The sequence below is a fragment of the Filicampus tigris genome, chromosome 5, assembly GCF_054856515.1.
Source record: "Filicampus tigris isolate MCC_2025a chromosome 5, RoL_Ftig_1.0, whole genome shotgun sequence".
In the NCBI taxonomy this organism is placed as follows: domain Eukaryota; kingdom Metazoa; phylum Chordata; class Actinopteri; order Syngnathiformes; family Syngnathidae; genus Filicampus; species Filicampus tigris.
In genome coordinates this window covers 18,388,203-18,403,650 of record NC_141221.1, presented here as the reverse complement: position 1 = coordinate 18,403,650, position 15,448 = coordinate 18,388,203, and the positions used below count along the sequence as shown (strand labels likewise).

The 15,448-nt window shown below is 42.5% G+C and overlaps 1 protein-coding gene across 3 annotated transcripts in view; it reads right to left on the bottom strand.

Moving 5' to 3' along the window:
- Positions 1-15,448, bottom strand: part of grk5l (G protein-coupled receptor kinase 5 like) — a 32,707-nt gene that overhangs the window by 2,278 nt on the left and 14,981 nt on the right. The window contains exons 2-15 of one of the 3 annotated variants that reach the window (XR_015086813.1): positions 12,928-13,023; positions 12,726-12,838; positions 8,828-8,905; positions 7,775-7,872; positions 7,519-7,611; positions 5,663-5,726; positions 4,653-4,793; positions 4,384-4,574; positions 3,360-3,397; positions 2,295-2,384; positions 2,010-2,218; positions 1,786-1,923; positions 873-1,010; positions 25-107 (exon numbers count right to left, since the gene is read on the bottom strand). Coding sequence is in view for 2 of the 3 variants with exons in the window: in XM_086030695.1 (XP_085886821.1) it covers positions 25-156; positions 873-1,010; positions 1,786-1,923; positions 2,010-2,218; positions 2,295-2,384; positions 3,360-3,397; positions 4,384-4,574; positions 4,653-4,793; positions 5,663-5,726; positions 7,519-7,611; positions 7,775-7,872; positions 8,828-8,905; positions 12,726-12,838; positions 12,928-13,023 (1,619 nt within the window). In the remaining variant the exon portion in view is untranslated. Of the gene's footprint in view, positions 1-24; positions 157-872; positions 1,011-1,785; positions 1,924-2,009; positions 2,219-2,294; positions 2,385-3,359; positions 3,398-4,383; positions 4,575-4,652; positions 4,794-5,662; positions 5,727-7,518; positions 7,612-7,774; positions 7,873-8,827; positions 8,906-12,725; positions 12,839-12,927; positions 13,024-15,448 lie in introns of all 3 variants that reach the window. The other 2 variants (XM_086030695.1, XM_086030696.1) reach the window with 2 other exon arrangements.

Below are 15,448 nucleotides of genomic sequence, written 5' to 3'. Positions count from 1 at the left end.
GCATGACCAATTGTTTCTACGTACGTGCCTCCTGAAGATCCTGTCCAGCAGGCTGCGTCTGGGAGGCTCTGGAGGTTGATTCCAGTCCAGGTCTGGAGGTCTCATCCCTTGAGGGCCAAACACATTCAGATCTCTGAAACACTCCGTTTCTATCATCTGGAGAAGAGAGGACACCTTTGACCTACTAAAAACATTGGCACCATTATTACAATACAATTTTATTTGTATAGCGCATTTCACAAGAGCTACAGCTGTAACAAAGCACTTTGCATACAAACAATGAAAGGCCATAATACAACAAGTGGAATCAATAAATTAACATAAAACATTATATACAATAGACACCGGAAAAGAGACGAATATTTTTCCAGTCTCAGATCGGATCAAAAGCCAGAGAATAGAATTGTCTTGTGAATAAACGTATAGAACAAACATGCGCATCCTTTTGAAAGATGGAACCCAGGGGCAGCAAATACAAAGAGAACAGCAAGGGCCCCAAAACAGAACCCTGTGGAAAACCATAATATAGAGGGGCAGAGCGGGACTCGGAGGAACCTAGGCTAACAGAAAGTCCTGCCAGCCAAATAGGATCCAAACCATTCTAGAGCGCGTCCACTAATGCCCACTTGGTGTTGTAAACGAGTCAAAAGAATACTGTGGTCTATGTATCGAATGCTGCACTCAAATCCAACAAAACAAGACATACATAGTGTCCAGTGTCATTTGTACACTTTATGTGTACACCACAAACTAAGAGCAATAGACAAAATAAATAAATCTTTAATGAGAGATGTCTTGCCTTAGGTTACATGTACTGCACAAAATATTTTTATTAAAATGTTGTCCGTCAAGGGCTAGGCACACACGCTCACCTCATTCTGCCAGGGGATGGAAACACTGCCCGTAGCAAATTTGGAGTAGAAGTCATTGTCAGTTTGGTCCAAATTTACTCCCTTGACCGTGGAGAACTGTTCGATGTCCAGCACATCCTTACAGTAGACTGCCCGAGGCTGCAAGAGGCCAATCAATGTGAAAAGGATGAGATGAAATTAGAGTTGTTTAAAAAACATACACTCAACCGCCACAACATTAGGTACTCATCTATTACATCTGCTTTCAAAGAAAATGCTCAGCTTTCACAACATATAGGCAATAAATAAACATTTGAATGAATAACCCATTGTTAGTGTCAAAGCTGAAATATGTATCCTTCCAAAGGTAGAACCTTTAACACAGCCCATGTATTGGGGGCTCTTTGTGTGCATGTGTACCCGATGAAGTCTACAATGGGTTGTTGGACTTGGACTGTGTGTACGGTAGAATAGAGTGATGCCCTGTTATTTTGTGGGGGAAGCTATAGAGACCCGCTATAGAGACTCACCATATAAGAATCTTTTCTATAGTTTTACCCCTCCCACTCACGCACTGTAAACATATTGTAATGTGCACATGCACGTGCCTTTAAAGGCTGGTCCTGGTAGCGTGATGTGTGATGTCAGCAAGTCTGTGTGCGAGTGCCAGGGCGAGAACTCTGGTTCACAGCAGCTCATGCGTGAGTGTGCTCATTGTCTTTATGTGTTTTACTGTTCTACTGGCGTTCAGGTGAAACGGTTGAAAAGTGCGTCGGCGACTATGGCTCTCCTTTCCCACATGCAAGGACATTACATAACTAAGTATTCTGAACCAAAAAAAAAACGTAAAAAAAGATGGCATTTCAAAAGCATATAGCACGGTTACAAACGATGAAGCCCAATATAGCGGGGAACACTGAATCAGACTACTCACATCAGGCACAAAAGGAGGCTCCACTATTCCAGCTTCTAGTCTCTTGAAGTTGATGTTTTTGAAGAAGGAGTGGGCCTTGACGCCTGCCGCTTTGTCCCCCAGGCACCCCAGCCTCTGCTTTGGGTCTTTGGTCAGCAGCTAGGTTTGTTTGAAGGAGAGAGAAATCACGACACGATTCAATGACTACCAGTCTGCATGTGAACCTATTTCCGTCAACCTCTCACCCTTCTACAGATTTCCTTGGTGTCCTCTGTAAACTTGTCATTGTACTCCTCCTCTTCCTCCTGCACCCTCCTCTCCACCTCCTCCCGCTTCACTCGCTCTTTGCGGGCACGGAAGGGCGATCGCCCAGCGGTCATCTCGTATACCAGGCAGCCCAGTCCCCACCAATCAGGACTCATTCCATACTTTTCATTGTTGATGACTTCTGGAGCTAAACATGACCAAACAGGTTGTAAGATGAACAACTTGCATGTGTGAATGAAGTTGTTAATCTGATTGAGGCTTACCCATGTAGCCCACTGTCCCCACCCTTCCTCTGATCAACTCCCCTTCAGGAACTTTAATAGCAAGGCCCAGGTCAGAAATACGGATGTGACCTGCAGTACAACAATAACAATGCTAACGCTGTAAATAATTATACAATTGACATGGTTGCAAAAAACACACGACACTGCAGAAAGTGGCTGGCCGCACCCTGGACGGGTTAACCAGGCAATCACAGGACACATAAGACAAACAACCATATTTTTACTTATAAACCTAAATAATGTATTATAAGCTGGTATAGAGATTTTATTGGTTCATCTTAAAATAAGAAACACCATACTTCTGTAGATGTAAGTATCATAAATACACTGGTTTTACGAGTGATTTTTGTAGGCTAACTATGGTCACTTGTTTTCAGAAATCTTGCAGAGTCAAATCTCCCTGTCCTATTGACAGATAATTTTGCTTAAACGGAGTCAAATCTCATAGCTTTTCTCTCTTTTATTCTTTAAAGTTCTGTTTTGGCAGTGCATTCACACTCTACAATTTAGGGTTTTCAATTAACCTACCATGCATGATTTTGGAATGTTGGAGGAAGCCAGAGTACTCGAAGAAAACTCAAGCAAGCACCGGGAGAACATGCAAATTCCACACTGAGCCGGGATTCAGACCCGGTATCTCTCGACTGTGGGGCAGACGTGCTAAACAGAAATGATGAATCATTTATTTATTATTATTTTTATTATTCATTATTTACTCAGTTATACCGAATTTTAAAAATACAAAAGCTAAAGTTGCTCATACCATGTGTGACCCGTGTGATCCCCTTACACCACATGTTTACATACATAAATTAATACAGTGCTTGTGGTGAAATATAAGTCTGCTATTATCAAAAAAAAAAAGGATTGAAAAAATATCTAATCGCTATGACAACAAATAATGATGGCCTGAGACTTTTACCACAATACCGTACTTTCAAACTACATTACATTACAAAGTCTTGAAGTCAACAATCTGACGTTGTGCGCGAGCATCAAAATGGAACACTAAAATCAGAAATACAATCTTGCTTCAAAACCCACCATTGTCATCGAGTAGGATGTTCTCTGGTTTTAAATCTCTGCAAAAATAAATAAAAAAATCAACAATAATAAACACAACCCAAAATGTATCTGTTCTGTTCAATGAAATCAGCTACAGTTGTGATCAGAAGTTTATATACATTCGTTATTAAATTAAATTGGATTTTTAAAAATACTTTGTTTGAACCATTCTTTTTCCAGGGTGTAATAAATATGCACATATGCCAGCACGTTTGTGATTTGTGATTTGAATTGTGTCATGACCGTGTGCTTGTTGATGTTTTTTTTTTCTTTCCCTCCAGCTGCGCACCTGCCTCTCATTGTAATCAGCCTACTTTAAAAGGACTGCCAAACCATTTGTGCCTTGTCGGATTATTCCTTTGCTTGCTCCTGACTATAGTTGTCAAGTATTGAATTTTCTAGACGTTCTTGCTGTTCACACTGCATACTTTGCTATTGTTGTTTTGACGCATTTTTCACCATAGTAAGTACCGGTATTGGGTTTTTTGCTGTTAAGAATATTCTCAGTTGAACTTTTACAGATTTGGAATTATCTCGGCTTTTCATGACAAGCAACCTTTGTTTCAAGTTTCCTTTGCTCACGCGGAAGTGGTTTGTGTTTTTGTCTTGGGACAACGAGCAATTTTGGTTATTTTGATCTTTGCCTTTTGCAAGCGCCTTTTGTTAGTCTCATTTTCCTGTGTTTTCGTTACCGGTGCTCTTATTTGAACATCGTCGGTTGTGCGAGTTTTTGTATAGTTGTAAATAAACTATTTTTTGTCAACATCTGGGTTTCCTGTTTCTGAGTCCTGCCTGATTGGGGATAACTCCGGAATCCTAACAATTTTCTAATCCAAACAATGCATGCAGAATGAAGTGTATGAAGACACAAACCTACTTATAATTTGGTCAAATGTCCTTTAGCTAATTTCACCGTGGCCAGATCCCTCTGGCCTAATCCTGCATGGATATTTATATAAACTTCTGATCCCAACTCTAAATATACTCTTCTTTAGATTGCTACCTGTAGACAATGGATTCCCTATGGAGATGCTTGAGACCACAACAGATCTGAGCAGCATAAAACTGGACCCTGTCTTTGTCAAAGCCCGGCGTGCCCATGTTGTAGATGTGAAACTTCAAGTCTCCACCATTCATGATGGTCAGCACCAGACAGAGAGCGTCTTTTGTCTCGTACGCATACGCTAAACTCACCTAAAGGCCAGGGGAACATGTGCAATGGTTTAAAGTAGCTAGGACGCAACAGGAACTGGCTTTTTAATGTTTACTCACAACAAATCTACTGTTAACTTTCTCCAAGATCTGCTTTTCATTCAGAGCCATCGACTCTCCTTTTCTCTTCTTTATCCTCTTCTTCTCCAGCTTCTTACAGGCATACATCTTTCCCGTAGCTCGAACTTGACAGGCACAAACCTGAGACAAACCAAAGTGCATCACACATTATTCACATTGCAATGCATCGTCGCCTCACTTTATGGGCAAAGGTATTGAGACACAGCTATGAGAACAATTAGACACATTTTGAGCAATTCTCTGCTTCCAAATTTGTGGAACAGTTTTGGGGAAAGCTCAGAATGAAGTGTCAAGTGCACACAGCAACCACCTTAAAGTGAAATCAATCCAAACATATTTTTTTCAAGAATATGTTCCCAGCAGGCCCACTAGTTGAAACACGGCATTCTGGTTAATATTGCGCTTGTGGAATATGGCTTAAGCAGCAAAACCCACCCCTTTTTAGCCATCTCTCAGGGTGGATATTTTGTCACTTCTGTTGACTGAAAATGACATCACAATTGCTCAGGACTCAGGTAACGACCAATCGCGGCTCAGCTTCAGAAAACAGGTCAGCCGTGATTGGTCTTTACCTCAGCCCTGAGCAGCTGTGATGTCATTTTCAGTCGACACAAGTGACAAAATGGCTGCAACCAGAGATGGCTAAAAACGGGTGGATTAACTCCTATTCCACAAATGCAATATTCATCAGAATGCCTTGTTTCAACTAGTGAGCTTGCATGGAACATATTTTTGAAAAAAATATATGTTTGGGTTGACTTCCGCTTTAAATGCCACTTCGGATGAGTTGGGGATGGAACAACCCATCAAAACCATCAAACATATTGGGGCTACTATAGAGACTTTGAGCCAGGTCCCACATCAGTGACATGTGAAATAAACTCATATTCATTTTCCACAAAAGTTGAAGTTTGTGTATTCGTAAATTTTGACCTGTGAAGAGTCTCATTACCCTTGCCCATGTAGCGTATGACAAACGTATCTCTCACCTCTCCAAATCCTCCCTTCCCCAGCACTCGATACTGTCTGAAAGTGTCTTTAGTGATTGGTTGCCTGACAAAACACAGACACAGGAAAGCCCATTAATACATGCTCACATACTGTATTATTGATTAGGGCAGAGATATTATCTGCAGAACTCAATACCATCCTGAGTCTGTTTCCTGTGCACGGGGTGGGGCCTCTTGCGTGCAATTTTACTTTCCAGACAACGGATATGATCAAGGATGCTCTGAGAGCCTGCTGTTTACTTGCTCGCTCTGCATCAGAGACGTTCCTGCCAAGAGTGATCAACTCCTATTAGGAGCGATCACAAGTCAGCGGTTACCTTTTAAAATTTGCTCGTTGCATGTTACACTTTTTTGCCAATCTTAGAATAGCCACATGTAGCACCGTTCTTTTTTTGTATGTCTATCCGTTTGTTAGTTAATAGGCTAATTTCTGGTTCATGGAGGGTGATGTCCAGATGGCCGGGTGTCATTATAATTCTGTGGGGTGGATTGTCCCACTGATGCCGTACAGTGACTTAAGCAGAATTCTGTTTTTGTGACATCCTGCGAAATGTATCTGACCTACTATCTAGGGGGGAAAAAAAAGGGTAACACAACATTGGATTGTTTGTTACAGGAATAAGACAAGCTTTGTTTGAGGAAGAGCATGCCCTTTCACACCCAAGTGACTCTGCCGATCAATTAACAAGCTGCTGTGTGTTTCGCTCTGGGTGCTCAAGAATGCTGCCCCAAAACGGTTACACATTTTTTGGTCCGCTACATAACATCTGACTATTAAAACTAGAGATGCGCGAGTACCGAATGATACCAGGTAGCGGTATCGGGCCGATACTGGCCTTATTTCAAGGTACTGTATCAGAACACGCGACGGCACTCTTGATGTCTGAGAGATGTCCATTAATTCAATTTCTGTATGTATATGGATAGAAATACTAAAAGACAATAGAAAATTGCCATTTATTTCATGCAATTTTATGGTAGAATGCTATATAGAGATATGTAGGTCTTTCTTTAAAATGATCTGTCATTGTTTTGGGGGAAATTTTATGTACCAAAAGTTCCAGTGGTATCAGTACTTGGAGACCACTCAAGAGTTCTGTACTAATAATTGTATCGGTCTGAAGTGGAATAGAACATCTCTAATCAAAATAAAGTGTACTCTATGATCGAAATGAGGCTGAATTGTAATCTTTATGTCTCTGTATGCTTGTTTTTATTTTCATCACACTGAAGGTGTATGAAGCTATTTCATTTTGTTGTTGTCAAAACCAGTTGAATTTGTAACAAGAGACAGATCGCTAAACAATCTGAAACAATCGTATTGTCGCTGCGGGTCAGTAAACATTGAAGTGCTCACCGTTGTAGCGCTAACTGCTACACTGGTCAAAGCCAGCGGCACAGGCCAGGAGTGAAGCAAGAGAGGCCAGGTAGCATCAGCACCATTGACGGACAGGAACTCCTCTACTTTGCTAGGCATTTGAATGTTTAATGTTTTACACTGGGCTGCAACGCTACAATAATTCTTCATCATCATCATCATCATAATTGTTGATGTGTACATACACTGTACATCGTGTACCTGTGTGTTAAGCTGTAAACTGTTTACAGTGCTGTATTTTTAAGGCTTTATAAGCATTGGATATGCTATCAAAATGTTTTGCGATCGTAGCTTGTGATATGTTTATGGTTTATAGTTTACTATTAATACAGGCAATTATAATCACTTTTAAGGAGCGTCAATCATTCACAGAATTTTGCTATTTGCGGTCGGGCTCGTGCCTTATTCCCCCCCGCAAATAGTGATGGTCTGCTGTATACACTTTATAGGAACTGACCTCTCCAGCATCTTCCACTGCAGGAAGCGGTCAAAGTACATGCTGTTCTCAAAGTCTGTGAATGGAGCCCCGCTCAGGTAGTCGTGTACAGCTCTGGTTCCAAACACAAAGGTGAGGCTCAGTCATCACAGTAACATGTAAGCCAATGCTTTATATACTATACATGTGAAATGTGTGTGTGTGCGTGTGTGAGGGGTAGGGGGAAAAAGTGCAGGCAGGTGAGAGGATGTACATTTCTGATGGAGAGGTGACTCACTTGCGGCAGTTGCTGAAGATCTCCTTACATGGACTGAGCTCAAGGTTCTCTCGGCACTGATCTGCAAAGACCTCTGCAATGTCCACACGCTGAGGTGACTACATCAACACATGCATATACAATACTTTTCATCAATACACACACTCGTCGAACAGGCCAATGTTAGTCTGTAGTCACGTTCAAGTGGAAGTCAACCCAAACATATCTTTTTCACAAATATGATCTATGTGCAGGCCCACTAGTTGAAACACAGCATTCAGATTAATATTGCGTTTGTGGAATATGAGTTAAGCAGCAAAATGTACTCACGTTTAGCCATATCAGCGGGTGGCCAATTTGTCACTTCTGTCGACTGAAAATGACATCACAGATGCTCATGGCTCAAATGACAACCAATCATGGCTCAGCTTCAGAAAACGAGTGAGCTGTGATTGGTCGTTACCCCGAGCCCTGAGCATCTGTGACGTCATTTTCAGTTGACAGTAGTGACAAAATGGCCGCCCCCCTGAGATGGCTAGATTTTGCTGCTTAACTCATATTCCAAAAACGCAACATTAATCAGAACTCCTTGTTTCAACTAGTGGGCCTGCATGGAACATATTCTTGTAAAAAATATGGTACAAATGCTCGAAATTCCTGCGTTTGTGGAATAGGAGGTAAGACCAAAGTAAAATCCACCGGTTTTTTATATCCATCTCAGAGGGCAGCCATTTTGTCACTTTCTGCCAACTGAAAATGTCATCAAAGTTGCTCAGGGCTCAGGTGACGACCAATTATGGCTCCCCTGTTTGCTGAAGCTGAGCCATGATTGGTCATTACCTGAGCCCTGAGCAACTGTGGTGTCAGAAAGAGGGAAAATGGCCGCCCCTGAAATGGACAAAAACCAGTGGGTTTTGCTGATTAAATCGTATTCCACAAATGAAATATTAATCAGAATGCCGTGTTTAGACCAATGGGACTGCATAGAATATATATTATTGTAAAGAATTTTGGGGTGTTGACTTCCTCTTTAAATAAGGACACTGTCAGAAGAAATAAGAGAAATGAACGTACTTGTTTGGAAAGAAAGGTCTTGACAATCTGGTCCCCTCTGCTTTTTCTTTTTTCATCAGGTGTCACCTCGTAATCTTCCTGGACAAGCACATGACTCATATCATTAACATCATTCAGAGGATACATTATATCATCCTGCATTACCACCGTGTTGGTGAGGTTGTAAACACGTCAGGTGGGCAAATAAGAGAGCCGAGACGATCGCAAAGACCTGAAAGTCAAGTGGAAGTTGGACATTTTTGTGTAATCTTGACACACACAACTTCATCCATCCATTTGCTATACTGCTTATCTTGACTGGCGAGGGTCGCAAGTGAGCTGGAGCGTATGCCAGCTAACTTGGGGTGAGAGATGGGGTAAACCCTGAGCTGGTTGCCAGCAAATCTCAGGGCTCATATACCGTAGACAAACAACCATTCACATCACATTCACACCTGTGGGCAATTTACAGTCTTCAATGAATGTGGAGGAAGCCAGAGCACTCAGAGAAAACCAAAGTGAGCACGGGGAGGACATGCAAACTCCACACAGGAACATGTTTTTTGGGTTTTTTTTGCCCCAAATGTATGTTAGCACCTTGTCAGCACCTTGTCAGCACCTCACGCCACCTCCGTCGCCGACTGTTTGCCGGTGTAAAAGGTTGTAGCGGTAGCGGACCACAAGTGTTTGTTACCACCCGGACAGAAATGTTTGTCTTAAGAGACTTCAAGAAAGCTGTCAAATGTATCGGAAGTGACATATTTCATTGAGTTGATCAAAGAGGCCCTGCGGGTTGGCTGTAAAATTTATTGTCGGAGAATATTGGCGCACTAGCAGACTTTTTTCAAGGTTTTGTTCCATTGTTTTCCAGCGAAGGGCGATTCTGCTTCAATCATGGTGTTGGCTGGCATTAAGACAAGCCTCTTTCTGAAGGAAAAAAAGATAATAGATAATAGGGCCTGCTTGTTGAGAAAAAAAATGCAGGGCTCCCACAGAAACCAACAAATAAATCCATCATAATGGTGTAAGAGCATGGAATATGTTTAATCATTTGTTTTCATTATGTCTCATCTACTTGAAACCGGTTAGTGGTGGAAAAAATTGGGGACAGCCAATGTAGAGCACGGTATGCACCCTCTCTTTTTATTGATGGACCTCCAAAGGTGCATTTCGTCATAAGCACGGTATGCTGATCAAATGACTGTTTGAAATGTATTTCAAACATACCTTCAAAAAAAGACACACTCTCCTTCAAAGTATAAGTGTAGCTGGAGCAGTCCTCACATCCAGACTGGCTGACTACACACTTCTTCCACGAAACTCTATAGGTCATTTTCAAATTTAAATAGAGCCATTTTTCAATGACACTCACAAGACTCAAGAAAAGTACACGTTACAAGATTCCCACACAGCCTGTCATGATGTCAGTGAAACACGCCTCTTTATTGTTTCCACATTCATTAAAAAGCGTATGCAAAATGGGTGTGTCAGAAGTCTGGACGGGAGAAACCGCGTCGTCGATGAAAGGTGTGTAAGTCCATGCGCTTCAAAAGAAGACTTACGCATGAACGGGAGAATATGGCCCTAATTGCGTGTGTTGCTGTCACTCTCACAAACATATGACACACTTGGCCGCGTGTCTATACATATGTTGCCATTCACACACACAGAGCGGCATGGCTGAAAAAGGCTGCTCATATTGGACGTCTCAGAGACATGAAAAGTACTCTGACGCATTTCAGTGCGAGCACTTTTAACTTTGAGGCAAAATCAGGGTGGAGGGCAGCAAGGCCTGACACTGTCTATCAGTAGCTTTTTCCCCCCAACAAGGCCCTGTGTTGCCTGGCAACCACACAGAAAACACGGCAGGATTCCTCGAGGTCCTGGAGTGTCACAGTGTGTCACACCAGCGTCACCATCTTTCCACTATAAAACACACACACATGCGCAGGCGCAGACACACACACACGCACACACATATACATACAGTACATACACACATAAGCCTGGAGATTTAGGCTTTAAAAAGCAGCAGCGTCACTGACACTTCAGAACAAGGCAGAAAGGACATACAACTTGTATACACGGTCACAGGCTGAATTATTAGGGAAACTGATGCCAAGGTATTTAATATTAATGAGATACACAACATATTACAAATACTTCACACTATGATGATGACACAACAAATAAAATGGTCAATTTGTTGTAAGACTGCTTTATTTCATTACTTTCCATTCATCTACCTAATACATTGGCAAGTGAGTATGCCTAAGACATACAACCTCAGTCACTTGACCAGATTCTTGCTCCACCTGACCTCAACTTCACTCTAAAATGTAATCATTTACATTGTAGGAGCTCAGCCAAATGGACAAGACACCCCTTTAACCTTTTGGAAGCAAGAGGGGGATCCAGCATGCATGCACAAAATGTGCACACCCCCTTATAGTGGAACCCCTGAGAACATTCCTTCCTCAATCGCACAAACTGTAAAAAAAAAAAAACTCTGTCTCTTCCAAATGGCCATGTAAACTGTTTCACAGCTTTTCATAAAGAAATATTAATAACCAAGTTTCATATGTCTCACAAATTTCCCTCCTCGGACAAGAACTACAGCGTTTCCAAATTCCGATTCCGATTAATCTGTTGATTATTTTGTAGATGAATTGATGAATTAGATTTTAAAACTGTTTCAATTTCCATCGCTTTATTAAAAAACATGACATTATTTAAAAGTTCAGAAAATGCACAAACATAAATGGATCAAGATTCAGTCAGTGGTTTGGTCCCTAACAGATCAGAAAAATCGGCAAAAATGTTCATAATTGTTTCCCAATAGTAAATGCAAATGCTTTATTTTTTATTCAACACAATCGGCCTGCTATCATGGAGAACAACAGAAATCGCAGATATTTACTTTTGAGAAGCTGAAATTTCGAGCATTTGTACCATTTGCAATAAAATAGGTATCTAAAAGATTAATTATCAAAAATAATCATAGATTAATTTGATAATCATTTAGTTGTCAATTAATCGTTGCACCCCTAATCGTCAGTAGAGTGCAGCAGTCCTGGTCTGGATTTAACTTGACTACATGACTGGATGACTGCATTTACAATGGGTTCCCCCTTGGAAAGGGTCACTTTTATGGTGGTTTGAGAGTGACAGAAGGAGAGAGCGAAACGAGTGTATGTGGAGGGGGTGCGTTGGGGGGGGGGATATGCTGGAAGTGGATGGGATGGTGTGAGAAACAATGCTACCCTTTTTGTGTGGTCACATACCCGCAAAGATATTCTCAGCATAGACAAAGACTTGGAGGTATTCCGTCTAGACGCGAACAGAAAGCGACGTGGGGTGTGTGCAGTTTAGTGGGGTGCATTTTTGGGGGTAGGGATTCAGCTGAATAATCACTACTCATTTATTGGTCTGCTCTTTGCTGCATCAGCCAATGCCAGCACAGTGTCGGGCAGCACCGTAGTCGAGTGCACGCACCGCAAAAACTGAAATATAATTCGACACAGTATGCGTCGTACGCGTTATATGTCTTTTGGTTGCCAGGCAACCTCACTGCGACGACATGAATCCAATAAGTTGCTGCATCACGGGTTAGAGTCAGGGTCAGGAGGAAAAAGTCTGGCATGCCAATGAAAAGTGTTGCAATTGTTTCCACTCTCAATCTATGCAACTGCTGGGCTTTAGGGTAGAATGTTTTTGATTTATTGTACACACAGTAAAAGTCTTAAAACATTTTGCAATTGTTTCAGCTGTCCCACTGGCACTTCCACAGTGGTAACAATTTAAAAGTTTTGGTATCCCACATTTTACAGGGTTATTAAGGGAGGTCATAAAAAGTTAGACTTTGTGCTGTGTGTGTGCGTGCGTGTGCGTGTGGGCGTGTGCGTCTGTGTGCCTATACCATTGCATCCAGTAGTTGAATGCAGCGTTGCAGTTTAGGTCTGGTCTCACAGTAAAGACGGAAGAGTTGCCTTCCGATAGGCTGTTTCTCACAGATGCTGACATAGTCCTTCTCTACGAAGAGAGAAACACAATACTTTAAAAGACAGCCGGACACACTTTAGTCACACTCAAGCCAGCGTGCGCACACACACAAACCATACCAATGCTATTGCCCAGCTCAGTGCACTGACTTATGTGGGGGAAACGGAGGATCTCCTTCCATTTTTTGCTCCTCCCTTTCCGCTTGCCTCCTCCACCTGCAGCGAGAGCAAAACAAGAGGTTTTCTTAGTGGAGCGCAAGTGAAGGCCAACTGGCTGCAAGGAAAGGACAACGGCGAGCGAGAGACGGGGTGGGGTTGTTGCAGGCTCTCTGCTGAATGAAATCATAGTCTCAGCTTGTATATTTAATTCATAGATTACGTTGTACTTCCTGCCCTAATTCTCTTGGCTCTTTGACCACTTTTTCCAGACTGGAAGTGTGCGTGTGTCCACACAGATAGAATCCTACTCTGTCCCACTCACTTCCCATCATAGGCCAGAACATGGATGCCAGAATGCCAGATTGGATCCCACTGCTGTGAATAATCAAGCATCAGCTTCCTTCGGCATCAACAACTTAAATCTCTGTAAAGCCTAACCGTCTTATTTCCTCTATTAACCGCATTCCCTGAAGGGATACAAGTACAATCGCGAGTGTGTTATTTATTTATTTTCTTATTATTATCAATCCCAGCTGTTGTGTCCAGTGTATTGTTTGTCTATTTTATTGACTGATATGATGATGATGTCTCATCAACTGGCTGAGCATTTCTTAAACTGTTAAGTGCAGTGGAAAACGACAGCGAGCGGCTCAGCCACAATATTGCAAGCATGAGAACAGGAAAGGCAATGACAAGCAAACATCTTTAAATAATAAGCCTGGAATGTGAGCGGTACCACGTCATGCTGGAGCCTCCGAGGGAAAGCTTCAGCACTTTTGTCTTCACATTACCGCCTCATCCTCCCCTCCTTTGCTGTTCCACTTCATCACTAAGTCTTCTGTTACCTCCACCAAGGAGGTAATGTTTTCATAAGTTTCAGAGTTTTTTTTTTTTGTGTGTGTGTGCAACTTCCCGTCTACTGTTCTTGATAAAGACATAACTTTTGTTGTACTGATTGTCCTCATTAGGGTCGCAGGTGAGCTGAGGCCTATCACAGCTAACTTCAGGCGAGAAGCACTGCGCTGCAGTGGTCGCCAGTCAATCGCAGGGCTTCAATTAACCTACCATGCGTGTCTTTCGAATGTTGGAGGAAGCCAACGTACCGGGAGGAAAAATCCACAGAAGAAGGAATGAAGTAAAGATTGGAACCCACACCTCGACCGTGATGTAGATGAGCTAACCTCAACCGTACCGTGCTGTGAATCTTGTTAAATCAATCCATAGTTCTCTAGGATGTGGTAATAAAATTGTGTATTGTAAAATCCAGTGAATACCATCCATCCATCCATTATCGATACCGCTTATCCTCAAAAGGGTCGCGGGGCATGCCGGAGCCTATCCCAGCTGTCTTCAGGCAGTGGGCGGGGGACACCCTGAATTGGTTGCCAGCCAATCGCAGGGCACACAGACACAAACCAACATCCGCACTCACAATCACACCTAGGGGCAATTTAGAGTGTCCAATCGACCTACCATGCATGTTTTTGGAATGTGGGAGGAAACCGAAGTACCCGGAGGAAACCCACGGAGGCACGGGGAGAACATGCAAACTCCACACAGGGAGGCCGGAGCCGGGATCGAACCCACGACCTCTGAACTGTGAGGCGGACGTGCTAACCAGTCGTCCACCGTGCCGCCCTCCAGTGAATACCACTCATTAAAAAAAAAAAAAGAAATGAAAATGTTTCCCCTTTTTGTCGACATTACCTAGTACCTAGGCAGTAGCAAGAGGTTATACAAAAAATTGTTACAGCTGCAGCTGTTATGAAATGTTCTATGAAAATAAAATAAAGTTGTATTGTATTGTATAAAACACAACAGATACACCAAAGACGTACAACTAATACGGTATTTGAATTTGGCTTTTCAAACTGTGCAAATTATTTGGGATTTTTCCAATGAGCCTTTGAGCAACTTTTTAAAGTAAAACTACGTAAAAGTCTGTCTTTGCGACAGTGACTCTCCTCTAAATTTGGCTGCACTGAGAGCAGAGGTCAGCTGCTACAGGAAGTAAATAAAACAGAGTTAACTGAGTTAATTTTTTTAGTGCGTTATAAAATTTAATCTCTGTAGTTAATGCTTTAACTTTGACAGCCCTAATACATACAACTCAATATGATCAACATTGGGCGGCATTGGTCGATTGGTTAGCACGTCCGCCTCACAGTTCAGAGGTAGTAGGTTCGATCCCGGCTGCGGCCTCCCTGTGTGGAGTTTGCATGTTCTCCCCGTGCCCGCTTGGGTTTTCTCCGGGTACTCCGGTTTCCTCCCACATTCCAAAAACATGCACGGTAAGTTGATTGGACTCTCTAAATTGCCCCTAGGTGTGATTGTGAGTGCGGATGTTTGTCTCTGTGTGCCCTGCGATTGGCTGGCAACCAATTCAGGGTGTCCCCCGCCTACTGCCCGAAGACAGCTGGGCTAGGCTCCAGCCCGCCCCGCGACCCTTGTGAGGATAAGCGGTATAGATAATGGATGGATG